General features: G+C 39.8%; 1 protein-coding gene across 12 annotated transcripts in view; it reads left to right on the top strand.

Annotated features, from left to right (window-relative positions):
* The window catches only part of Cdc42bpa (CDC42 binding protein kinase alpha), a 199,608-nt gene that overhangs the window by 150,037 nt on the left and 22,460 nt on the right, over positions 1-27,111 (top strand). For all 12 annotated transcript variants that reach the window (XM_090341545.1, XM_090341546.1, XM_090341544.1 and 9 more), the window contains 7 exons: positions 12,151-12,234; positions 15,320-15,425; positions 19,113-19,249; positions 20,069-20,208; positions 21,574-21,655; positions 24,273-24,489; positions 25,434-25,496. In XM_090341545.1, the coding sequence (XP_090197671.1) occupies positions 12,151-12,234; positions 15,320-15,425; positions 19,113-19,249; positions 20,069-20,208; positions 21,574-21,655; positions 24,273-24,489; positions 25,434-25,496 (829 nt within the window). The remainder of the gene's footprint in view (positions 1-12,150; positions 12,235-15,319; positions 15,426-19,112; positions 19,250-20,068; positions 20,209-21,573; positions 21,656-24,272; positions 24,490-25,433; positions 25,497-27,111) is intronic.

Below are 27,111 nucleotides of genomic sequence, written 5' to 3' on the forward strand. Positions count from 1 at the left end.
ATGTAAATGTCTGTAACAAAACTACTAAAATAATAAGACATCTTTCTTGTTTTGATTGGGTATTGAATATGCTTTCTAAATTAATCAAGTACAAAGTAATTGAGTTTCTAAATAAGAACCTGATATGAGTAAATATGTAGAGGATTTTAAAATGATTTTTATTATGTAGAAATTACATGATAACATATACATTAGGCCTCATTGACAACTTTATATAATTCAATTCTAGTTAAATACTAGGTGTTTTAAACATAGTTCTAAAAATCCTTTTAAGTGTCTTATATGTATAAATTTTAAGAAATAATGTTAATAGACTGCTTATGTTCTAGATTTTAAAAATACCTATAGCATTGTTTGAGTATATATTAGCATGATTATTCATCTTTCTCTGCTAATGCTAGCTCCATAAAGATCCCCAAATAGGGACATGTGTGTGGAGAAACCTCAGATTTTCTCCATCCCACATGTACACTCCCCAGAGAGAAACAGTAGGCAATCCTGTATTATTTGTTTGAATTTTCATATACTAAATGAAATAGTAACATTAAGAAGGAAAACCGTGATAGACACAGATTTTGTTCTCATGTGTCAGCTTCATGATCAGCACTTTTTTTGCGGGTCATGGGACATGAACTTGGCTTGGGCGCTGTCCCTGAGCTTTTCAGCTCAAGGCTACCACCCTACCCTTGAGCCAAGCCCACTTTACTAGAGGTTAATTGGAGATAAGAGTCTCAGGTCCTTTTGTGCCCTGGCTGGCTCTGAACCTCAATCCTCAGATCTCAGCCTCCTGAGTAGCTAGGATGACAGGAGAGAGCCACCATGCCTGGCTCATGATCTACACTTTAAGTGCAGAATTCTGAGATGTGGAAGGTTCCAGATCAGATTCTGTTGTGGAAGGTAGTTTGGTGGCTCATTGATTCCTGTGCTTTCGCCGATATGCAACAGGGTCTATAACATATACATACTGTTGGTTGAGATCTGTGGAAATATTACTGATTCTACAGATCTCTTGACTATATTGTGTTATAAATTGATTTGTATAGTATTAAAACCATTCAACATTGGGAGTTGGCAAATTAATTCAAGTATATACTAATACCCAAGTCTAATGAGAAAGAAAAAAAGTATGTGCTCTTTTGTATTAGATCCAAATGTATTTGTTGAATACATTTATAACTGATTTTTTTTAAAAAAAATAACATACCAACAAGAAAAGAGAATTATAGACCTATCTCTCTAATGAACATAGATGCAAAGCTCCTCAATAAAATACTAGCCAACAGAATCCAGAAACATACATTCAATCCCACAGATGCAAGGCTGGTTTAACATTGACAAATCATTTAATATAATACATTATATCAATAGAGCTAAGGTTAATGATATGATAATTTCCCTGGACGCTGAGAAGGCATTTGACAAAATGTAACCTCCATTCATGTTGAAAGCACTAGAGAAAATAGGAATAGGAGGCATATTCCTTAAAATAATTAAAGCATATATGACAAGTCTACAGCCACTATCATACTAAATGGAGATAGATTAGAACTATTTACCTTAAAATCAGGAACTAGACAGGGATATCCACTCTCTCTACTTCTCTTCAATATAGTGCTGGAACCCTTAGCCAGAGCAACAAGGTAAGATAAGGACGTCAAAGGGATCCACAGAGGGAAAGAAGAAATCAAACTATCCCTATTCGCAGATGACATGATCCTATACCTGAATGACCCAATAAGCTCCATTCCCAAACTCTTAAGAACTAATAAGCAGGATACAAAAATGAAACTGTAAAAGTCAGTAGCCTTTCTGTATGCCAACAATACACAAACAGAAGTAGAAATCAAGACAATGATCCCATTTGCAATAGCCCCCAAAAGAATAAAATATTCAGGAATTAACTTAACCAAAGATGTAAAGGAATTGTTTAATGAAAACTATAAAAGCCTAATGAAAGAAATTAAAGAGGATATGAGGAAATGGAAAGACATCCCATGCTCATGGTTAGGGATAACCAATATAATGAAAATGGCCATAATGCCAAAATTGATACACAAATTGCTAGAATGGCCAAAGCAAGTCTAGGCAAAAAGGGCAGTGCAGGTGGTATTACAATATCAGACTTCAAACTCTACTATAGAGCCATAACAACAAAAACAGCATAGTATTGGCACAAAAATAGACCAGAAGATCAATGGAATGGAATAGAAGATCCAGAAATAAAACCACATACCTATAGTCAACTTGTAGTTGACAAAGAAGCCAAAGCTATACAGTGGAACAAACACAGCCTATTCAATTATTGGTGCTGGCAAAACTGGGCAGCCACATGTAGAAAACCAAACATTGACTCTAGCCTTTCGCCATGCACAAGCATTAACTCAAAATGGATCAAAGACTTCAATATCAGACTGGAAACCTTGAAACTGCTACATGATAGAGTAGGAGAGACACTGGAACTCATAGGCACAGGCAAAAACTTCCTGAACAGAGTCTCAGGGTCACAACAGATTGGAGAGAGACTCGACAAATGGGACTACCAAAAAACAAGTTTCTGCACAGATAAAAGCATAGCTACTAAAGTAGAAAAATAGCCAACCAACTGGGAAAAGATATTTACCAATAACACATCAGACAAATGTTTAATATCCAGTATCTGCAGGGAACTCAACACCCAACAAATTAATCATTAAATGGGCAAGGGAACTAAAGTGATACTTATCAAAAGAAGATGTTAAAATAGCAGAAAAACATATGAGAAAATGCTCATCATCCATGGTCATAAAGGAAATGCAAATAAAAACAACCCTAAGATACCACCTTACCCCAACAAGAATGGCCAAGATTTTGAACTCAATGACAAAAGCTGGCAGGTTTGTAGAAAAAGAGGAACCTACTGCACTGATGGTGGGATTGTAAACCAGTTCAGCCACCCTGGAAAGCAGTGTGGAGGTTTCTTAAAAAACTGAAAATAGACCTTTCCTACAATCCCTCCATACCATTCCTGGGCATCTGTCCTGAGTAACCCCAGGATATGATAAGGACACCAACTCAGCCATGTTCATCTCTGCACTATTCGCAATAGCCAAGCGATGGGAACAACCCAGATGCATGGATACAAAAAATGTGATACACACACATACATACACAATGGAATTCTACATAGTCAACAGACAAGATAAAACAATGGCATTCACAGGGAAGTGGGTGAATCTAGAGCGAATCATGTTGAGTGAGACAGGTCAAGACCAAAGAAAAGGCACATGGTATCCTTAATATGTGGCTATTAGATCCAAACAGTACAAGAGCAATGACTCAATATTTGCATACCCAATGTTATGGACATGGTATTGGAAATATAAACATAACTATATAGACATAAAAATCTGTGATGGGTTTTATACTCTATAGACATAATGTTTTATTACATTCATTAATATGTACCTATGACATCCAAACCCTCAGCTTAATTTTAATTATGTTCTCAAATCTAAGTGCCAGTGATTGTATATAGAGATTCTCTTCTTGAATACTTGTTTAACATGTCATTTGAAATATCCTGTAAAAATCAATGTTAATAAATTATTTAATTAAAAAAAAAAGGATGAATTCCCAAGCCAGGAGCCACCCGTGGCTCACGCCTGTCATCCTAGCTACTCAGGAGCCTGAGATCTGAGGATCACAGTTCAAAGCCAGCCCTGGCCCTAAAGTCCATGAGACTCCTTCTAGAAGTGGTGCTGTGGCTCAAGGGTAGGGTGGTAGCCTTGAGCTGAAGAGCTCAAGGACAACGCCCAGGCCTAGCGTTCAGGCCCCACGCCAACCAAAAAATAAAGATTCCCCTTTTTTTCTCACAGGATTACATCTTAGAAATGTTGAGTGCGTACATTGGTGAGTTACAGTTTGATTCCAAAGCAAGATATAGTATCCAATAGATATTAGATATTATTAATGTTTGCTCTTTCCCATTGTATAATCCCTTTAGTAATCATAAATCCAATTAATATGTCTCTGCTTTTGGTGTATGTCATAAATATTTATAAGCTTTTGCTGTATTACCAATCCATTTAATTGCTTACACCTCATAGTATTTTATTACATCAGAATTTTTTAACTTCCATAGGTTAAACATAACACTAAGGATTATTTTTGTTCTTAAGGTTTAGAGTACTTTGGGTAAAAATACTAGCATTATTAATTAGTTGTGTTGCTCCTTTACTCTGAATCATTGCCAACTTATTACTAAAATTTTAGGCATCTTCAATTCTCGCATGAGTATTCTGAAGATTTAACCATCTTAAATGCTTTTTTTTTAACATTTGGTTTTGTGAAGTATTGTAAGTTAAGTTCAGAGCCTCTTGCTTGCTAAGCAAGCATTCAACCATTGGAGCCACACCCCAGCCCCAGCCCTCTTTATGTTAATGTGTTGGGGAACGGGGTCTCATATTGATGCCTAGGTATTTAGTTTTTCAGTATTTGCCTCCTAAGTAGTTGTAATTACAGGCATGAGCCAGCATCCCAACTAATTGCCTTTTTTTAATCACAAACACTGATAAGCATTTAATTATATTTAAAGTTCATAACATCTTAAAAAAAACACAGTCCTGTTTATGATAATTAAAACTTTGAGGCCGGGAGTTTGGCCTAGTGGTAGAGTGCTTGCCTAACATGCACAAAGACCTGGGTTCGATCCCTCGGTACCACATACATAGCAAAAAGCCAGAAGTAGTGCTAAGGCTCAAGTGGTAGAGCTCTAGCCTTGAGAAAATACAAGGACAGTACTCAGGCCCTGAGCTCAAGCCCAGGACTGGCAAAAAACAAAAAAACTTTGATAAAGAAAGCCCAAGAGTTTGGCCTAGTGGTAGAGTGCTTGCCTAGCATGCATGAATACCCAGGTTCAGTTCCTCCATACTACTTACAGAGAAAAGCTGAAACTGCCACTGTGGCTCAAGTGGTAGAGCGCTAGCCTTGAGGAAAGCCCAAGGACAATGCTCAGGCCCTGAAACTTTAATAAAGAAGATATATGACCATTGCATTTTTTCTCATTTGTACTGTTAAACCACATTTGAGAGATTATATTGTCAATCCATAAAGCAAATAAAATATTGAAATGTGTTAATGTCATTAGCTATTAGAAAGTTTCAGAAAGCCTAAAAATGTATGTGTGTGTGTGTGTATATATGTGTGTGTGTGTGTGTGTGTGTGTGCATTTGATTGATTGATTAATTTATGGCTGATTATGTGGCTTGAACTCTGGGCTTGGGTGCTTGCTGTCCCTGAGCTCTTCAGCTCAAGATTAGTGCTCTACCACTTTGACCCACAGTGCCAGTTCCAGTCTTCTGGTGGTTATTTGGAGATGAGAGTCTCATCATATTTTTTCCCAGGCTGGCTTTGAACGCAGTTCTCAGATCTCAGCCTCCTGAGTAGCTGGGATTACAGGCGTGAGCCACTGGTGCCTGGCTAAACCTTCCTTTTGTCTGACAATCAAGCTGTAAGGCTATCTATAGCATTTTATGACCTAACAGAAACATTTAAATGTTTGTAAAACATCCACTTTTTATGCATAACAAATCGACATGGACATCTCTTTAAAAGTTGTTAGATGTCATCCTAACTACTCAGGAATCTGAGATTATGGTTCAGAGCTAGCCTAGGAAGGAAAGCCCCTGAGGCTCATACCTCCAATAAATGACCAAGAAATCAGTAAGTGGAGCTGTGGCTCAAGTGGTAGAGTGCTGGCCTTCAACGAGAAGCTCAGGGACAGTGCCCAGGCCTGAGTTCAAGCCCCACAGTTGACCCCACCAAACAAAGTTAATGTAGATGACTTGGGTAATACCGGTCACACAGGTGGAGGAGACAGATGATGAGTTCAAGAGCACTCCGGGAGATATCAGCAAGACTTCACCTCAAAACCAAAACAGCAGAAAGGTGAGGTCAGCCGGGATCCTGGCCTAATGGTAGAGTGCATGAAGACCCGGGTTCAATTCCTCAGTACCACATACATAGAAAAGGCCGGAAGTGGTGCTGTGGCTTGAGTGGTAGAGCTCTAGCTTTGAGAAAGTCCAAGGACAGTGCTCAGGCCCTGAGTTCAAGGCCCAGGACTGGCAACAACAAAAAAAAAGTTGAGGCATGCCTGCCTAGCCAGGCATGTTCCCAGTACTGAAAACTTCGGTGAGATGATTGAGTCCCCATCAGTGTGGCCTGGCCTGTTGATGCCATTTGAACTCCCCTGTTCCCACCACCCCAGACTCTTAGCAGAGAACTTTACACTTCTGCCTTATTAAATTGTGAACTGAACAAAACTAGGCTGGAGTCCGAGTCCCATTTTCCTGTCCTCTTCCTGGTGGAGTTCAGTTAGGACAGGAGGTGATGGTGCAGGGGGTGAGGGGGGGGCTCTAGGAGCCTCTCTTACCAGGAGGCCCAGGTGGGCTGCGTTGGAGCAGCCATGCCACACAAGCAGAGCTGCTGCCTAGCTGCTAAGTGGACTCTTCCAAGCATTGAAGTACTTTCCTCTCAGTTGGCGAGGAGCTGTTGCTTTGAGTCCATTGGTGCTTAACCAGAGGCCTAAGGCTTGATGGTAGCTGGGTTGGTTGGCCTAAGCAAAGCCTCATCTATCTTGTGGATTGCTAGAATGCCCACCCATACCTACCAGCAGAGGAGGCCTTCGGTCGGCCCCAAAGAGGGCCCTCCAGTCCAGTGCTGGCCAATCTGTATCCGCCTGCCTGTCTGCTGGTGTAAAAACTGCCCGTGGTAAACAGAACCTACCTCTTTGATACAGGGAGCCACAGGTCACAAGCCCAGAAAGTTATTCTCATTTAACTCTGCAGAGGCAAGCAAGTATCCTTCATTCTTCAGTTACTTTGTGCTCCAAAGGGAGCCAGAAACCTTTTTATTAGTTGGAAGCCTTTGTAGAGAGCCTTACCATTTCAAACACTTAACATTCTGCATCATTGTTCATTCAATATGAAAATTTTGAAGCTTACTTTCAAGTGTAACTTTCTAATAACCCTGTTTTGTCAAAGTACAATATTTCTGACTACAGCTGAATCTGTCAACAGTGGCAGTTCTAAAGACACATTGTTGTCATATTGTTAAAATCCTTAAACTGATGCTCTTTTTACCACTTTGTAACTTTTGATCAGAGCATTGTTAAAAACAGGTTCCTTGACCTCCTCAAATTTCCTTTGGTTAACCTCCGTCATAGGAATTTTTTTAATTGCCAAACTGGAAACATTATCAATGAACATGCCTCATAAGACCTCATGTAGGAAATTTTAGTTCAAAGCATGTTCTGTTTCCAAAAGTACTTGGTTTACACGGGTGTAAATGAAGAGAAGCACTAGCATTTCTGCTGCTCAGTGGAGATGGATTGACTTCAGAGATGCGCACTAAGATGTTAGTGTCTGTTTATGTTTAGTTAACAGCTAGTAAAAGATGAAATTTAAGGGCTGGGAGTTTGGCCTAGTGGTTAAAGTGTTTGCCTAGCATGCATGAAGACCCGGGTTCGATTCCTCAGTACCACATACATAGAAAAAAGCCGGAAGTGGTGCTGAGGCTCAAGTGGTAGAGCTCTAGCCTTGAGAAAGCCCAAGGACAGTGCTCAGGCCCTGAGCTCAAGCCCAGGACTGGCAAAAAAAAAAAAAAGATGAAATTTAATTTTGGGGAAGGGCTAGGGATTATGTTTAATCTCTTTCACACACACACACACATACACACATGCACACATGAAATATTTGGCATTTATCTAACCTATGTTACATGATTTGTTTTGTAAAAAACTGGAGTTCTAAGATACAAAGAAATGACATGCAGTAGAGAACAGGACTCCAGCCAAGAGCTGAACAGCAAACTCTGAGTGGAAGCCTTCAGTTACTGTTGTTACCTTAAAAAGCTCCTGGTGCTTTTCTGCAATGACAAGTCCCGGACATGGATAGTCAGACTCATTTGCTGTCCTCTTCCTCAGGAACTGTCACAATTGTGCCTTGCAGAAATTTGCTAAGAGCTGCGTGTTGTTTCAAAGTGATTTTTTTGGATTTTTTTTTTCCTGACTTATTTTCTAGACTGATCCTGTTACGAGCACTTATGTACGGAACTCGAACATCAAGTTCATTTACATCCATTCAAGGTCCACACCTCCTCCTACAGCTAGTGAAGCTGAGACACTTACGATGCCTCATTGGAGCAGCCCAGCCCTCTGGCTTTACATTGTCAGGAAAATGGGAATTGTAGAGAGGGGAAAAAAGTGAAATTTTATCTTATTAAATGCATTATGGAATATAAGTCACAGCGTATGGAGGGCAATAAGAGATTGGATTTTTTTTTTTTTTTTAAGTAAAAAACTAGCTCCCAGGGCCAGGAGTAGTGGTTAAAGTGCTTGCCTAGCAGGCATGAAGACCTGGATTGGATTCCTCGGTACCACATACATAGAAAAAAGCCAGAAATGGTGCTGTGACTCAAGTGGTAGAGCTCTAGCCTTGAGAAAAGCCAACAGTGCTCAGGCCCTGAGCTCAAAGCCCAGGACTGGCAAAAAAAAAAAAAATAGCTCCCATGACTCAAAAAAATGAATTGTAAGGGTAGCCTTTATTTTAATTCAGTGTGACACCAGAGGGTAGATTTATGTAAATTTTGAATGTATCTGTGATGTAATCTCAATGGGCATATGACTGTGCACGTGCCATTCTCATCTTTTAGTTCTTCTAATCCACCTAAGAAGTCATAGTTGGGCTGGGAGTGTGGCCTAGTGGGAGAGTGCTTGCCTAGCATGCACAAAGCCCCAGGTTTGATTCATTGGTACCACATACATAGAAAAGAAGCTGGAAGTGATGCTGTGGCTCAAGTGGTAGAGTTCTAGCCTTGAGAAAAACCCAAGATCAGTGCCCAGGCCATGAGTTCAAGCCCAAGGACTGGCAAAAAGAAAAAAAATCATAGTATAACTAATCTGTTACAATATAGGCACAGCTCAAAAATAAAATTGCCATTGTTGGCATTTTAAGTGCAAAATAATCTTTTAACTGCAAAATCAGTCACAAACACTCAACTCAATAAATCATGCCTTTAAATTGCACAAATTGTCATGTCTATACTTCATGTCAGTCAATGGCTTTAAACAATTAGTTGACCCATTTTCTGAGCAGAGACCATTTCCTGTCAGAAGGAGTTGGTGTGCTTCAGCTTGTGCCATCCCACCTGGAGATGTGGTTCTGGCCATCGCTCAGCATGTCACCTCAGGCAAGACTCCTGCATTGCTGTCTGTGACTCCAGAGCTGGTCTCACCCAACACTGAAGCACCCTGGGAAGCTGTCTGAAGGGAAGCCTGCGCTGTGGTTGGGTTCTGGCCTGTGTCCCCGGCCCTCAGATTGGCTTACTTCATGAGTGTTCCTTGTCAAAGTTAGAATTGTTTTCCTTTAGGGGTTAATGCCATTTTATTTTAATGATAAAATATTTCAAACATAGGCATAATAGTAAAACAAGCTCATGTAACTATTCCTTTCAGATTTAACAAAAACATGTTGCCCTAACTTTTCAGATTATTTTCAAAGTAAAAAATATTCCAGCAAAAGTGAAAATAGCCTCCCCTAAACCATTCTGTGCTCTTCTTTCATAGATAATCTCGATATGCTAGGCTGGCACCCGTCCTCCCTTCATGCTTTTCCATGTTGATGTCATTTGTAGCCCACATGAAGTGGAGTTTGCACAGTTGCCTGCATCCTGCTGTGACTGTTTCCATTTCGAAATGTGTTTTGAGATTTAGTCCCACAGTATGTGTCCATGTAGTCATTATAACTACTGCACGGTGTTGAAATGTGCTTAGCTGCTTTGTGGTTGCTTCTAGGTTTTCATTATTGCAATGAGTGCTGAAGTAAACATTACAATAGCATTCTGCTTTGGCAAAGATGTAGAGATTGTTTTCCGTTTCTGCTTAGAAGTGCGAGTGCTGTACTGTGTGATACACACTTTGGACTTCACTAGAGCTTGGCAGTGTCCTCTCTGGACTGTTCTCACCTCCACCAGACATGTGAGAGTTCCCCACTCCCCATGTTCCAGACGTGATGTACTGGGACATTAGCTTTTGCCAGTTTGATCGTAAGGAAGTGATTCCTTTTTTTTTTTTTTTTTTGCTAGGCCTGGGCCTTGAACTCAGGGCCTGAGCACTGTCATTGGACTTTCTTAAGGCTAGAGCTCTACCACTTGAGTCTCAGCACCATTTCTGCCTTTTTCTATGTATATGTGGTACCGAGGAATCGAACCCAGGTCTTCGTGCATGCTAGGCAAGCACTCTACCACTAGGCCAAACTCCCGACCTTTTTGTTTTAATCTTTATTTCTCTGTTTTTTCATTATTTGTCATCTTTTGTATGTTTGTTAGATATTGCTTATCTGCCTGGTCACAACCCTCGTCCAGCTTTTTACTTCCTGTTGTTTTGAAGATGTTCTTTATGTATTCTGGATATTAATTCATTGTTATCTATATTCATTGCAAGTATTTTCTTCCAATCTGTGGCTTCTGTTTATATTTTATTTGTGGTGTGTTTTCTGTCTTGCACAACTTCATTTGGAAGGAGTTGGGTTTTATCAGTCTTTTCCTTTATGACTTTTGCTTTTCATGTTTTTTTAAGCAGCTCTTTCCTTGACAGAACTTTAGAAATTTTTGTTTTTTTGTGTTTAGAACTTGAATTAAGTGGAAATTCATTGTTAAGACTCATAAGAAATAGCAGTCTAATCGTTTTCCTGCATGATAACCTCTGGTTTGCAGATCTACACTCTGCTTTGCATGCCTGGTCCGTTGGTGCTCTCTGCTGTCTTCCATGTGCTTTGGCTTATTTCTGCAGCTATCACATTGTCGTACTTAACTGTAGCCCTTCATACATGAACTTTCTCATTTTCCACATTACACTAAAAATTAGTTTAGGAATGACTTGGTTGGTATTGCTTTGAATTTAAAGGTTTGAGGAACACTGACGTCATCATGATTCTGGACATTTTCCTTTCCATTGTGTGCATCTTACCTAGTTAGTCTCCCACATCCCTTGATTGCCTTCAGTCTATTCCACACTGTTTGCTAGATTTGTTCCTGGGTATCTTAAAGTTTGTGTTGTTTTGATGAATAGGATCCTTTTGTAATAGGTTTCTTACCAGGAATTGTTGGTCTGTATAAATTTTATTGATATTTGTCCAGCACCTTTGTTTGATTCTTTTAATTTTTAGTTAATTGTTTCATAATGATTAATTTTTATGTGGGTTTTTAGTGATTCTGACATACCTTTGGTATTTATGCTAAATTCTGGCTCAGGCTCAACATTCAGGCTGCTTAAAAGTAAAGATAAAATTAAAGCTTGACACACAATTCACAGGAAACTGAATAATTCAACTGAATTCTATTTCAAGACTACATGGAAGACACTTATTTTTGTAGGCTAAGTAGCAGCAAAGGCAGATAAATACCATCCATTTCTTTTACTATTTAAAAATATTCTCTAACTTTATTAAGATTAGTGTTTTATTCTCATTGCTTTTTCAACATCAAAAAAGGAAGATATATTTCATCTTTTTAAAAATATTTCATAACATTGAAAATGTTTTTAATTCATAGAAATAATTTTACATAGTATTCAACAAAATAAAACTCCATTTTTCATGCCAGAATTCAGTTTATCACTAAACTTATATGAAGTTCAGTATCCCAATAATATTAAACATATTACTCCCTTATTTAAAAGTTTCTGCACAACAATCCTATTAATCTCAGATCTTCATTTAACTTCTGTATATGTTAATATATGTTCTAAATATGGAATTCAAGTAGGTAAAAATGTTTTATAAGTATTTTTTATAAAATATTTCAAAATCAACATGGAAAATATAGATGAATGAAAATTAAGATATCATTTTTCTGTAAGTAGCATACTGTGACTTACTCTGGTTATTTGTTCCAAAGTATTCTTAAATTTTCATATTAAAACACAGTTTTACAAATTTATCAACATTGCAGGCTAAAATTCAGTCACCAGTACTGTAAGACCTGTAGTAAGATGAGCTTATAGAACTAGTCACCTTACTGATACTTGGTTTGATTTTATTTACTTTGTTTTTTTTCTAGTTACAAAATAAGCGGAGTGTTTTGTGACATTTATTCATTTTTTGCCCTTGGGTTCAGATTGCAGACTCTGCTCCACTTCCAGTCCATACACCGACCTTAAGGAAAAAGGGATGTCCCGGGTCAACTGGCTTTCCACCTAAGGTATTCAATCTAGTCAAACCCTAGTGCACTCTACAGGGGTTGGGGGCGGAGAATGAATTTCCTTTGCTTTGTCTATTTACTGTGAGTTTTGTTTTTTTGTTGTTGGTTTTTTTGTGTGTTTTCATTGTTGTTTTGTTTTGTTTTGTGGGTCATGGGGCTTGAACTTGGCTTGGGTGCTGTCCTACCACCCTACCCTTGAGCCACAGTGCCACTTCCTGTTTTCTAGAGGTTAATTGGAGATAAGAGTCTCAGATCCTTTTGTGTCCCTGCTGGCTTTGGACCTTGATCCTCAGATCTCAGGTCCTGAGTAGCTAGGATTACCACCGCACCTGACTATTCCTTTTTTAACAGACTTCAAAATATAAAATTTAAGAAGGAGTCACCATTCTTCCTACCTTTCTTACTGGTAATTATCAGTGATTATCTTCATGCATACAGAATTATCTTTCCGCACCTTTCTTTTATACTTTGAAGAAATTAGTATGAAAATTCACATCAAGGGTGGGGCATGGTGGCTCATGCCTGTAATCCTAGCTACTCAGGCTGAGATCTGAGGATCAAGGTTCAAATCCAGCCTGCACACAAAAAGACCTGAGACTTGTATCTCCATGGGTAGGGCAATAGCCTTGAGCTGAAGAGCTCAGGGACAGCACCCAGGCTGAGTTCAAGCCCCCTGACCTACAAAAAAAAAAAAAAAAAAAGAATGGTACTCCTACTGGTGCCTGAGAAAAGCAGCAAGTTGAAGCCTCTGACAGAAGGAATCTCTGAGAAAGACATATTTAGGAATAGGTTCTCCACTCTCTTCAGTAAGAGGGTGAAAGAACAACTTAAAGGTTGTCTTTCTGAAGTTCCTACAAATATACTGTAGAAATTAAAAAGTGAAATGATCTGCTTCTCCAAAACATAAACCTTGGATAAACCAGAGTAAAGAAGGTCAGTGGATCTGGAAAACTGATCAATATATTTAAAAATACGACTGGTATTAAAGGAGAATAAGGGCCAGGAGTTTAGCCTAGTGGTAGAGTGCTTGCCTAGCATGCACAAAGACCCAGGTTTGATTCATTGGTATCACATGCATAGAAAAAAGCTGGAAGTAGTGCTGTGGCTCAAGTGGTAGAGCGCTAGCCTTGATGAAAAAAAGGAAAGAAAGAAAAAAAAAAATCCCAAGGACAGTGCTCATGCTCTGAGTTCAAGCCCCAGGACTGGCAAAAAAAAAAAAAAAAAAAAAGAAGATAATAAGCTAATGTCAAAATAAAGCAAAACTTAGGAGGCCTGATGGAATGTGAACTTAAACATAGTAGGTACTATTAAGAAGATAGGGTTATATGAGGTAGAATACAATGTTTATGCAATTCTGTGATTTTCATAGAGTGTTTAAATATATCTTTGTCACAGTTTAAGGTTTTTTTGTTAGGACATTTTACCTGTAAGTGCTATGTTCTTTGTAATAATCACGTATGAGTTACCAGTACAACTCTTCTCAATTGTCTTTTTTTTTTTTTTTTTTTTTATTAATGCTGGTCCTGAGGCTTGAACTCAGGGCCTGGGCTCTGTCCCAGAGTGTTTGTGCTCACGGCTACTAGTGCTCTACCGCTATGAGTCACAGCATCATTTCTGGATTTTTGTGGTTCTTTGGAGATAAGTCTCACACCTCACACTGGCCTGGCTTTGAACTGTGATCACCAGATCTCAGTCGCTCCAGTAGTTGACGTTACTGGTGTGAAGCACCGGCATCTGGCTTCAGTTGTCCATTCGTAAACAAAATTATTTTCTGTTGCATAAGGGAGTGGTAGGCTGGGAAGGGTCCATGGTTCTTGGTTATCTTTGATGTTACTTCCATGAAATGATTGAAAAACAAACAACACATCAACACACATGACTTTATACTTTTGAGAACTTTCCATCTTTTCTTATATCTGGCTTTCTCTTTCTGTCCAGTATATGCTGCATCCATTCTCAGCTGTTTTTCTTCAGGGCAAGGCTTTGAGATAAAAGGGCATTCTGATTTGTGTTGAGAATTCCTAACTCCAGCAAAGCCAGATTTGAGAAATACTAGAAATCAAATACTGATCTTAAAGTAGAAGCCAAGTAATATGGACCTCATGGTTAAGTTCATGGCTTTCTGCTTCCCAGAAACAAACAGGAGTGTAGAGAAAAGGAGCCATTGTGACCCACTCATGATTAAGCCATAGTTACAGTCAATCTGGAGAACAATTTTCAAGATGGTCTACACTGACTAGAACCATATGAATCAGTCAAGACAGATCCTGATTTCTCCCATCAGTCTCTGTAATAATATGTCTGTATTAATGTGCTCAGTGTAACGAACATTGGGTCTTTTCATGGGAGGAGAACACATCTCTAGAGCATGGTATTTGTTCTTCAGAAAATGAAGTCAGTGGTTTATAGTAGAAATTACTGTTTCAACATTCTTATTCTTAAAGTGTAAAACATATTAAAACTATGTATTTGTATGGACACACATCTTTTCATTGAACTTTTTTTCTAAGGAAGAATTTGAAGGATTTGGACAAATGTTGAAGTCGAGATTTATGAACAAGACCCAAAAAGCTACAGTTTATAATCTATAACAGTGATATTCAAAGTGAATTATCATTTAGCTTAAATCATTTTAGCTTAATCTAACTCAAGTGTTGCCTAATAAATGCATTTAAAGAGCATATAGTATAAGAAGATGTTGTAAAGAAATAGAAGTGTTCCTTTTTAGAGGAATACATTCTAGGGCACAGTGGTAAAGCACCTACCAGCAAGTACAGCAATCCTGGGGGATTTGGTCACTAGTACAAAAAAAGAAAAGAAAACAACCAGGGCCAAGAGTTTAGCCTAGTGGTAGAATGCTTGCCTAGCATGCACAAAGACCTGGGTTTTATTTCTTTGGTACCACATACAATAGAAAAAGCTGGTGCTGTGGCTCAAGTGCTAGAGTGCTAGTCCTGGAAAGCCCAAGCACAGTGCTCAGGCCCTGATTTCAAGCCCCAGGACTGGCAAATAAATAAGTCCTATCCAATGGTGTGGTCTAGGATTAATATTACAGGTTTTTTAAATATAACAATTTGTTTTACAGCGCAAGACTCACCAGTTTTTTGTGAAGTCTTTTACCACCCCCGCCAAGTGCCATCAGTGTACATCTTTGATGGTGGGCTTGATGAGACAAGGCTGTGCATGTGAAGGTAAGGATGCCAGGGAAGAAAATATGACCTACTTGACTTTCCTAACATTGGCTGCCTAGTTGTGATCCTTTCGAAAATGGCAAAATGTAGCTTCTTTTCTTCACCGTTACTTTTATCTGGAAAACAAAAATTAATAAACAGCACCCCGCTGACCTCTGTTGAATGTTGGAGAAGCTAGACTGTTGCTCCCTAGAAACATTTTTCAGAAGAGGTATACATTTCATTCATCTGTGTTTTATTATGTGAGTGAATCTATGGTCCCCCAAACCGTTAGCAACTGAAATAGAAAACATGAAAGTCATCTTGGATCTGTTTTGTTTTGTTTTGTTTTGTTTTTTGCCATTCTTGGGCTTAAGCCCAGGGTGTGAGCACTGTCCTTGGATTTTTTTCTCAAGGCTAGAGCTCTACCACTTGAGCCTCAGCACCACTTCTGGCTTTTTCTAAGTATGTGGTACCAAGGAATTGAACCCGGGTCTTCGTGCATGCTAGGCAAGCACTTTACCACTAGGCCAAACTCTCGGCCTGGATCTGTTTATTTTTTAAGTAGGCAAAATAATAAATATCTGCCACTTTATTTCAAAAGGCAGTTTATTCCTAGTGTCAACAGCATCTGTCCTTTCATTGATTCACCTGTTTTGTATTTACAATACATGCCTGCTCTGGGATACAGTGGTAAATATGGAAGGGAGAGAGAGTGAGCTAACTAAATCCTCAGAGAACTCCCATTCTGGAGAATGAGAGAGAAAAAATAAAGGATTATTGAAACAAAAAAGAACATTAATATCGGCACCACTTCATGTTTCCTAGGACCTCTAAAAGGAAAATGACCACACTGTGATGGGATATAATAATTATTTATTTATGATAAATCTCATTTATCAAATGAGACTTGCCATTACAAAAGCAGCTAATATGTTACTTACTGGTATAGCTTGTGAAAAAAAAAGAAAATATTTGCTATTCAAATTGGAATACTAGTTTCCATTTGCTAGCTCTTCCCTTAGTGTTAGAAGAGACTAAATAGGAATGTTGTCACCCCATCAGTTGCTTGTATCCCCGTAACATTTACACCTAGTGTGTATTAAGTACTTTGAAGGAGTAAATTAATAATAGCATCTTTAAGAGATCATTGTATGTTTAACCAATTCTCACAGCTGAAGTAGAAAATCAGATTCTGCTATCTTAACCAGAGCATTAGATACATGCAAGAGTAAAGTCCTGGATTGTCTAGAGTACAAGTTTGAAAAACGTGAACACAAGAACCAAGCCTAGGAGAGCCTAGAAGGTAAGGCAGCAGAATAATCTCAGAGGAAGTGTCCCGGGTCATGAACCAAGAACATATGACTGAAGCCAGAGAAAAAAAGAATTTGTGTAGGTGTCTAGTTTTATCTCGTGTTGATCCTTAGCTTGAGTGTCTTTATAATTTATCAGAAAGAACCTTAGACCCCCTGGCTTTCAATCCCAATTCCATAGGATTGTATATGTATGCTGGAAGTGGGGCTTGAACTCGGGACCTTTTTTTTTTATCACAGCTGGTGCTCTACCACTTGACCCATACCTCCAGTCTGGCTTTTTTGCTGGTTAGTTTCAAGGACTTTTGTTTTGCCCAGACTGGCTCTTGAGCCTCCATCTTTAGATCTCAGCCTCTTGAGTGACTAAAGATTGCAGGCATGAACCCTGATGCCCAGCTCACAGTAGGATTTTTGAGCTTTTTAAGGCCATCTTGTCTTCTAAAGTCTTGTGCCCTATTTTTTTTTTTCAAATTTTTGGTGCCTATCTTAAAAAGTCATGGGGACATTAGACTGTCTCCAGCCTGTGTGACAAGTTTTCATAAATGTTGTGGAGCTGTGGTTACATTCTCTAAAGACTCCTGCCATTTTTATTGGTTGTAATTAGATACAATAGGAGCTTTTTTTTTTTTTTTTTGGCCAGTCCTGGGCTTGAGCTCAGAGCCTGAGCACTGTCCTTGGACTTTCTCAAGGCCAGAGCTCTACCACTTAAGCCTCAGCACCACTTCCGGCTTTTTTCTATGTATGTGGTACCAAGGAATCGAACCTGGGTCTTCGTGCATGCTAGGCAAACACTCTACCACTAGGCCAAACTCCCAACCCACGATATAGGAGCTTATTTTGTGATTTTCACTGCCCTATGGAGGCAAAACTTTTCTTTACCATTATTATAGGTTATAATTTATTAACTATCTCATTTAAAAATGAATTGAAGGTTGGAGGATAGCTCAAGAGCACCCGCCAAGCAAACAAGTAAAACAGTCATCTGCAGATGCTCAAGTTTAAAGTGAATGAAGAAGTTTAGACAGCTTTTATTTGGTACTGAACAGCCAGCCTCCCGGTTGGTTGTGTAATGAGCAGGGATGTGGATGTGTTCTCAGTGTCCTTTGGTTCCTCTTACTTTTCCCAGTTCTTGTAGGAGCTGGCCAATAAGCCTTTTTGTTTTAAATATTTTAACCTTTAATTTCTCATGGACCCAAGTGTTGATAAAACCTGACTTTCATTTTTCATCCTGCTTTAGAATCTCAAGCTTACCATGAGAAGCAAATAGAGGGTTATGGCAGTAGTGCTGGTAGGAAGGCATGCAGATTCTGACTACACTCACAGGGTTTGAATTCTGGCACTGCTGCTCCTGAGCGCTGGTACTGACCAAGGTGTATGTGACATATATGCTTCTTACTTGTCTCAGAAACACTCCTGAACTGTCAAATGAAGTTAACTCTGTCCTTGAACTAATTTAAAAATTATAGAAGGTTATAATTCCAGAATTATACCATTTAGTCCTTTCTAACCATTGAGATTTTTATTTTCAAAAACTTGCCAGATGTGGCAAATATAGTAGAAGCTTCATGTTAACCAGTGACTCTCTCTTAGGACAGTGTCTGGTAGATCCAACCTACTGTAGGGTAAGAGCTAGAGAACTGAAGGTACTTCAGAAGTAATTCGGAGTTCAATCATTTTATTGTCAAGGCTGGATAGTTGTTCATTTGCTTCTCACTTTGATCACTAATGTTAACAGAATACTAATACTAGAAAAATGCATCGCTTGTTTTTGAGATTCTTTTTTTGTTGTTGTTTTTTGTGGGGCATGAACTCTGCCCGGGCGCTGTCCCTGAGCTCTTCAGCTCAAGGCTGTCATCCTACCCTGGAGCCAAGCCCCACTTCTCCATTTTCTAGAGGTTAATTGCAGATAAGAGTCTGGGTCCTTTTGTGCCTCAGCTGGATTTGAACCTTAATCCTCAGATCTTAGCCTCCAGAGTAGCTATGATTACAGGTGTGAACTGCCTGCCTAGCTTACAGAGATTCTTATTGGTAATCAATTTCCCAAATGATAAAACTATTGTCCAAAAGAAAATAAGGGCAGGTGCTAATGGCTCACGCCTGTAATCCTAGCTACTCAGGAGGCTGAGATCTGAGGATCATAGTTTAGCCAGCCTGCGCAGGTAAGTCCGTGAGACTCTTAATCTTCATTTAGCCATCAGAAAATCAGAAGTGGAGCTCAAAGTGGTAGAGCTCTAGCCTCGAGCAGAAAACTATAGGGACGATGCCCAGACCTTGCATTCAAGCCTCACGACCAACCAAAAAGAAAAGAAAAAGAAAAAAAGAAACATTCATCTAGCGTAACAACTAGTTTGCAATGGATGAGTCCTCATTGAACATGTCTTTTTCCTTCCAAAAGTATGTGGGTTCTCATGTCACATAACCTGTGTAAACAAAGCTCCAACTACGTGTCCAGTTCCTCCTGAGCAGACCAAAGGTCCCCTGGGCATCGATCCACAAAAAGGAGTGGGAACAGCCTATGAAGGCCATGTGAGGGTGAGTATCATGTGTGCATTGTGAGTGACTTCAAAAGGATGGAGTTGAGTCACCGAACGCCTGTCATCCTGGCTACTCTGAGATCTGAGGATCAAGGTTCAAAACCAGCCTGGGCACGAAAGGACCTGGGGCTCTTACCTCTAATTAACCTTTAGAAAATGGGAAGTGGAGCCTGGCTCAAGGGTAGGGCAGTAGCCTTGAGCTGAAGAGCTCAGGGACAGCACCCAGGCCTCGTTTAAGCCCCATGACCCACCAAAAAAAAAGAAAAAGAAAAAGGATTGAGTCACTTTCATGATTGTCCCTCTTGACAGAAAGTCAAAGGAATAAAATTCAACTCATCCACAGTAACTACTAGAAACAAAAGCCTACCCTTTAATTGGAAATAGAACAAAAAACATACTGAGATTGCCTTAAAGAAGTTTTGACTGCTGGTCTTTCTCAAGAGGTGAAATGTGGCTAAGAGGAGATAAAATCAAGACATAGTCTTGCTTTTTGGGTTAATATTTATAGATATGAACGGAATTTCATCACATCGAATTTTCCCCATGCTATTTAGAAAAAAGACCATAGGTATTATTTTAATGAATTGTAAGGGTTAAATTGGTACCACTTCAGAGACTAAGTTCTTCAGTGTTAGGAGAGTACATTACAGCTTTACCCTAGTGAATGAGTCAGCCCACCTGCTGCTTCACTACCCAGTGTGCTGGACTTTGAACCTGGATGTGTTAGCTTAAGTTTTCACCTTCACTGTACCAGGGACTAAAGAGGCTCCTGTGGCATTCTCATTTGAGTTGTTTGTTTGTTTGTCACAAAATTAAGATCCCTAAGCCAGCTGGAGTGAAGAAGGGGTGGCAGAGAGCACTGGCTGTGGTCTGTGATTTCAAACTCTTTCTGTATGATATCGCTGAAGGAAAAGCCTCTCAACCCAGCGTGGCCATCAGTCAGGTGATTGACATGAGGTAAGCCAGAGGGCACTGTATGTTGCCAGGGCATAAGGACAAGAATGCGTTTGAATTTCCTTGTATGTGATTTTTTAGGCACATAATCTAGCTTTGTGTTGGTTTTGTAATGTGACCTTGTGAGTATTGGGACTAAGGAGTCGCTGCAGCCTGGCTGGGGAAGGGTGTGGAGCTCACAGGGGCTCTGCAGAGTGGCTCCCTCTGAGGAATGGGTGTGAACCTCAGGCCAGCTCTTGGAAAACATACTGAAGACACGAAACACTTGAGGCAGAGTCTCTTAGATTTTTCTAGTCTCATTTCCAAATTGTTCCCCATCCCTGGTGGTACCCTCCTCTCCTTCTCACCCCAAAGCTGTCCCTGAGAAGTCTCATTTACTCCCACAGCATCTACAGTGGCAGCTGCTTGTGTGTCCAGTTCAGAAATGACTGCCCGTCACTCAAAACTCACAGTCACACCCATGCTTCATGCCTGCAGATCAAGCACAGTACCCTCCCACCGAATGCAGAACGTGCAGGGATCTGTGCCAGAAATACAGCCAGGAAAGTTGCGCAGAACCTGTGAAGGGAGTGAAGGTTTTACAAAGAGGGAGAGGGAGAAGGCCCAAAAGTCTCTGAAGACTTAACTTGGGTAGCAGTGAGACCTTTAAAAGAGAGAGAGAGAGAGATCAAAGATAAGATAAAGATGCCTTTAAGACTGGGGAAATGAAGAGATCAGTAGAAAGTAGAAGAGTTATAGGGAATAAATTACACATGGGAAATGTGTTTGAGATGTTGAAAGGACAAGAGAGTATCAGATGATCTGGCCTGGGACACAAGTCCACTTTTCAGTCTCAGTCCTGCACGAAGCCCTTCGGCTCTTGCTGCTTAGGCCAGCCAGTAATTATTCTATCCCATGTATAATATGCCAATGGGTTATTGTTTATTGTCTTAAGTGATAAATCACTTAAGATCTACTACTGTAGGGGAAAATTATTTTTAACCTTTAATTTGGGTGTTCTGTGCAATTAAGTTTTAAAGATTGTATCCTGTGTGTTGTATGATTATATAAGCAAAACCATGACCACAAACCCAAGTGTATGGCCAGGCCCCAGTGGCTCATGCCTGCAATCCTGTCCACTCAGGGAGCTGAGATCTGAGGATCATGGTTTTAAGAAAGTCCGTAAGACCTATCTCCAATTAACCAGCAAAAAGCCTGAAGTAGAGCTGTGTCTTAAGTAGTGGAGCATTAGCTTTGAGCAAAAAGCTCAAGGTCAGTGTGCAGGCCTTGAGTTCAAGACCTAGGATCAGTGTCTGTGTGCGTGTGCGCGAGCAAGCACACACACACACTTGTACCAACTTCAAATATTGCACTTTTTTTTTTTTCCAGAGATGAAGAATTTTCTGTGAGTTCAGTCCTGGCCTCTGATGTTATTCATGCAAGTCGAAAAGATATACCCTGTATATTTAGGGTAAGTGTATGTTATAATTTGAGAAATTAAATCATTTGTTTTATCTTTTTTGTTTTACTTTTCTTTGGTGTACTGGTATTTGAACTCGGGTCCCTGTACTAGGCAGGTGTTCTGTTGATTGAGACATTACCTCTAGTCTCTTTTTTCTTTGGATTTTTTTGAGATAGGGTCTCCATTTTGCCTGGATTGCGATTGTCTTACTTGCACTTCCCACCATAACTAGGCTGGCAGGCGTGCTCCAACACACCAGCTTTTCTGTTGAGATTAGGAGACTTGTGAACTTTTCTTTAATCTAGGCTGGCCTGGAATTGGGTTTCTCTGGAACCTCCTACATAATAGAATGACAGATTTGTCACATTTGACAGAGATCACTTGAGATGGAGTCCCACAGAGTTTCTGCCCAAGCTGGTCTTAAACCACAGTCTTCCTAATCTCTGCCTCCTGAGTAGACACTGTAGGCGTCAGCCGCTGTGACTGGCTGAGTTATTTTGTTTGTAAGAATACGTTTAGGGGCTGAGAATGTGGCTTAGAGGTAGAGTGCTTGCATGCATGAAGCCCCAGGTTCAAGTACTCAGTACCACAGAAAAAGCTAGAAGTGGCACAGTGGCTCAAGTGGTAGAGTGCTAGCCTTGAGCAAAACAAGCTCAAGGACAGTGCCCCGTCCCTGAATTCAAGCCCCAGAATTGGCAAAAAGAAAAAAAAGTTTTGCTTCTCCAGATAAATCACTAATATTCTAGGAATAGAATAAATCTTTTTTTTTCTTTTTTATTGTATAGAATAAATCTTATATTCCTTTATATATTCCATATCCCCTAGTACTTGAGTATATAAAAAGTTAGTGCTAGCTGGGCACGGTGGCTCACACCTGTAATCCTAGCTACTCAGGAGGCTGAGATCTGAGGATCTCGGTTTAAAACCAGCCTGGGCACTACACTAAACTCTGTGAGACTCTTATCTCCAATTAACCACTTGAAAACCGGAAGTGGTGCCTTGAGCTGAAGAGCTCAGGGACAGGCCCCATGACAGGCAGACAGACAGACAGACAGAGCTAAGTTTAATTAAGGAAATACTAGTAGAAAGTATGAATATGTGACTTCTAAAGTATATTTTACTGTTAGCTCATAGTTTTGAGTCCAGGTTTTTTGTTTGTTTGTTTTTGTGTGGGGTGGGTTTTTTGTTGTTGTTTGTTTTTTGCCAGTCGGAGCTTAAACTCAGGGCCTGAGTGCTGTCCTTGGGCTTTCTCAAAGCTAGAGCTCTACCACTTGAGCCACAGCAGCACTTCCAGCTTTTTCTATATATGTGGTACCAAGGAATTGAACCCAGGTCTTCGTGCATGCTAGGCAAGCACTCTACCACTAGGCCAAACTCCCAGCCCCTTGAGTCCAGTTTTTTAGTTCAGTTTTCACATAAATACTCCCTCATGTAAAATTGGATAAATGTGAGGTTTTTCAAGTTTAAAAAGGAGTTTCTGTAAACTCATTTTAAAAATTGTGACCCTTTGTATTTTTAGCCGGTCTATGGGTTAGCTGCCCAGTTACTGAGGTGTTGGCTGAGCTTATGCCTGTCACTGCATTCAGTTCATGTGGGGCTAGAAAATCCAAAATGATGGTACTCTTAGGTCTGTTGTCTTGGGGCGTGCTTGGTGCGACCTCAGTTGTCTTTTGTGAACCCCCTCTGTGATCTCTTAACTATCTGAATGTCTATCTGAGCACTGGGTGTGCTCCTTCAAGAGGGCAGAAAAGGCTTCCAAGCTTTGTAAGGACTAGTCCCCAAATACCATGTCCCTTCATAGTGTGCTGCTCAGAGGAAATCATGAGATTTAAGGGGGGAAGAAATAGATTCCACACTCTTGATAAGAATAGAATCATGGACAGCCATCTCTGGAGGCTGAAGAGTTTTAGGGAGACAGAGCTGTTTTTTTCAGCTTCCCTGTTTCCTGCCTACCCTGCTTCCTATTTGTTTACTCATCTTCTGTTGATGGAAAGTCAAACGGTACACCTCAGGTTAGTCCCAGATTTCATGCTATTAATTCCTTCCCTCTCTCCACAACCACCAAGGGTGTGGAACTACATGTATTGTTTCTGGTGCTTGAAGGAGACTTTTTATGTAAATTTTTAAAGTCGGTCTGATTGTCCCTAGTCTTCAGTGATACTGGGAGCTATGGTATGAAGTAAGAAAGTAAACATATCGGAGCATTCCTGACCACGTCACTATGAAGAGATTATTTACTAGAATCACCTTTTCTCATATCTTAGATGAGGATTAAGACCACAATTGCTATCTGACGAAACATGGAGAGAGTGAAATGAGCACTTGGAAAGTGCTGAGTGGTGGACCTGGTGCTTAGTAGTTGTAAATAGCGTGTGTGTAATTCCTTGGGATGGTGTTCTGGTACTAATGTAGTGTTCATACTGTCACTGGAAAATTAAAACAACACTAACATCTCTTTTGGCCTTGTCATGAAAGCTAGTCACCTGCTTAGGAATGGCTAGACGTTGCTGAAGGTGACATTGAATGAATACACAGTGTTTTGGTATTGCTAAACTGTCTAATATAATCTGAACTAGCACACAGGATCTTTTTCTAACACCATGAATATTAAATTGTTCACCACTAGGTCACCACTTCCCAGCTCTCAGCATCTAACAACAAATGTTCCATCCTGCTGCTGGCAGATGGTGAGAATGAGAAGAGCAAGTGGGTGGGGGTGCTCAGTGAACTGCACAAGATTCTGAAGAAAAGCAAATTCAGAGACCGCTCTGTCTATGTTCCCAAAGAGGCATATGATAGCACTCTACCCCTCATCAAAACAACCCAGGCTGCTGCAATCATAGGTAAGAATTTAGAGCATTGTATTGTTGTTGCTGGAACTGGCTTCCGTCTAGGAGCCCCCAGTCTGACAGAGCACTTGATGCAGCACAGATGCTCAGTATGCATTTAGTCAGTGCGTGAAGGAGGTCTGTGTCCCGGTTTATCAGCACACAGTTACACTTGCATTGGAAATAGTTCCTTCTGAGAAAGCAGTGCAAATAATAATAATAAGTTACTACTCTATTTCCTACTTGTGTGAATTAGAACACATTAATTTCTTACGATGTAAGTTTCATGCGTCATACAAGTACCTTGCCCAGGTTATCGATACTAAAAAGTTTAATGAGTTCTGTTCAAAGCCTTTGTCAGTCTTCCCCTCTACAAGCAGCATAAGAAAATGGACTTAGGACAATAGCAAGTGAAGTCCTAAAACTTTTAGTTATTCAATAAACATTTATTTTTCTTTTGATATCAGTATTGAAAAATGTGTATGTGTGCTTGTGTACATGCCCGTCCTAGGGCCTGGGTGCTGTACCTGAGCTCGTTTCACCCAGAGCTAGAGCATTTGAGCCATAGCTCCGCTTTCCTCTTTCTGGTGGTTAGTTGGAGGTAAGAGTCTCATGGTCTTCCCTGCCTTGCCCGGCTTCAAATCAAAGTCCTTAGATCTCAGCCTCCTGAGTAGATACAAGTGTAAGCCAATGGTGCCTGGCATGTAATCTGAAAAGTAACTTAATAATGTAAGCTATTACATGTTTTTACTTTAAATTTTTTATTTTTCTATATAATTATTCTGTTTGAAATGGCCTGACACGTTTATCACTGTAATCTGAAAAGTAACTTAATAATGTAAGCTATTATATGTTTTTACTTTAAATTTTTTATTTTTGTACCAAATTTTACTTGGTTATTCTGACTTCTTATAATTTTTTTATCTAGTAAATATGACTTTATCTTGTGTCTTACATAGATCACGAAAGAATAGCTCTGGGAAATGAAGAAGGGTTATTTGTTGTTCATGTCACCAAGGATGGTAAGAAAAAGAGCTAATTATGGTAGAGCAATTTTAAGTTGTATGTTAAAAAATTATTGAGTTTAAGTTCTAAGAGCATAATTATCTGAGCATAATTATCTGAGTCATTTTACAACTAAAATGTTCTGGGCATAATTTGATGTACTAAATCAAGTGATTTTTAGAAAAAAAAAACCTCTAAAACCACTTAAGTTCTAAAACTTTAACTCTGTATCATCTCCTTGTACATTTTAATTGCTATATGGCTCAGATTGTACTTTAATCAGTTACTCAGTAAACATGTGCTGAAAGGTGTGTGTGTGTGTGTGTGTGTGTGTGTGTGTGTGTGTGTGTGTGTGTGTGTGTGTGTATGTGTGTGTATATGTATGTATGTGTGTATGTATGTGTGTATGCAGGCACATGCATGCACATCAATCCTAGGCCAGACTCAGGTCCTGGATGCTGTCCCTGAAGTTTTTTTTACCAAAGACTAGTATACTTGAGTGCACTAAAATACAAATAAAATACAACTTGGTTTTCCCATTATTTCATAAGTATTGTAACAGCTATTAAAATAGGTTACATTTAGCTGGACACGGCGGCTCACACCTGCAATCCTGTCTACTCAGGAGGCTGAGATCTGAGGATTTCAGTTCAAAGCCAGCTCGGGCATTAAAGAACGTGAGTCTCTTATCTCTAATTAGCCACTAGAAAACTGGAAGTGGCCACTGTGGCTCTATGGTAGGGAGGTAGCATTGAGCTGAAGAGCTCAGGGACAGCACCCAGGCTCTGAGTTTAAGCCCCATAACCAACAGAAAAAAAAAGGTTACATTTGGGTCCGGGAGTGCTTGCCCAGCATGCACAAAGCCCTGGATTTAATTCTTCAGTACTACATACACAGAAAATGCCAGAAGTGGTACTTGGCTCAAATGGTAGAGTGTTAGCCTTGAGAAAGTCCAGGGACAGTGCCCAGGCCTGGCCAAAAATAAATAAATAAACAAACAAACAAACTTTTTCTCCTAGGGAGAAAATAAATGGTGAATGAAATAAAGAGAAGGCAATTTAATTTGGTATTCATATTCTATCTATCAGGTTAGATTATGACAAAACAATTTATTAACTTTCATTAGTTTGTTAGCTACAGGAGTACTTTAAGAACCCCAAATGAAATTCCTTAGAATTTAGTGCCATGGGGCTGGGAGTTTGGCCTAGTGGTAGAGTTCTTGCGTAGCATGTGTGAAGACCCAGGTTCAATTCCTCAGTACCATATACATAGAAAAGGCCAGAAGTGGTGCTGTGGCTCAAGTGGTAGAGCTCTGCTCTTGAAGAAAGCCCAAGGGCAGTGCTCAGGCCCTGAGTTCAAGCCCCAGGACTGGCGAAAGAAAGAGAGTTGCGGGGGGAGAAAATTTAGTGTGTTTTCTTGGGAGATCTGACACACTCCTGCTCAAGAACACTGCCCTGGGCTTCCAGAGATCTGTGCTGAATGTAATTCCTCCTGCCAGTGAAGCAAATAGTCTTTTAATGAGTTTAGTTAACCTTTTTCCCTCTTGATTTTTTTCCTTCTGTGAATGTCTGTGTGTGTTCTTTTGTGTGTAATGGAAACACCTCCATGGATAACCACTTTGAAACCATCTTG

This window comes from Megascapheus bottae, chromosome 10 (assembly GCF_031878675.1).
Source record: "Megascapheus bottae isolate mThoBot1 chromosome 10, mThoBot2.hap1, whole genome shotgun sequence".
In the NCBI taxonomy this organism is placed as follows: domain Eukaryota; kingdom Metazoa; phylum Chordata; class Mammalia; order Rodentia; family Geomyidae; genus Megascapheus; species Megascapheus bottae.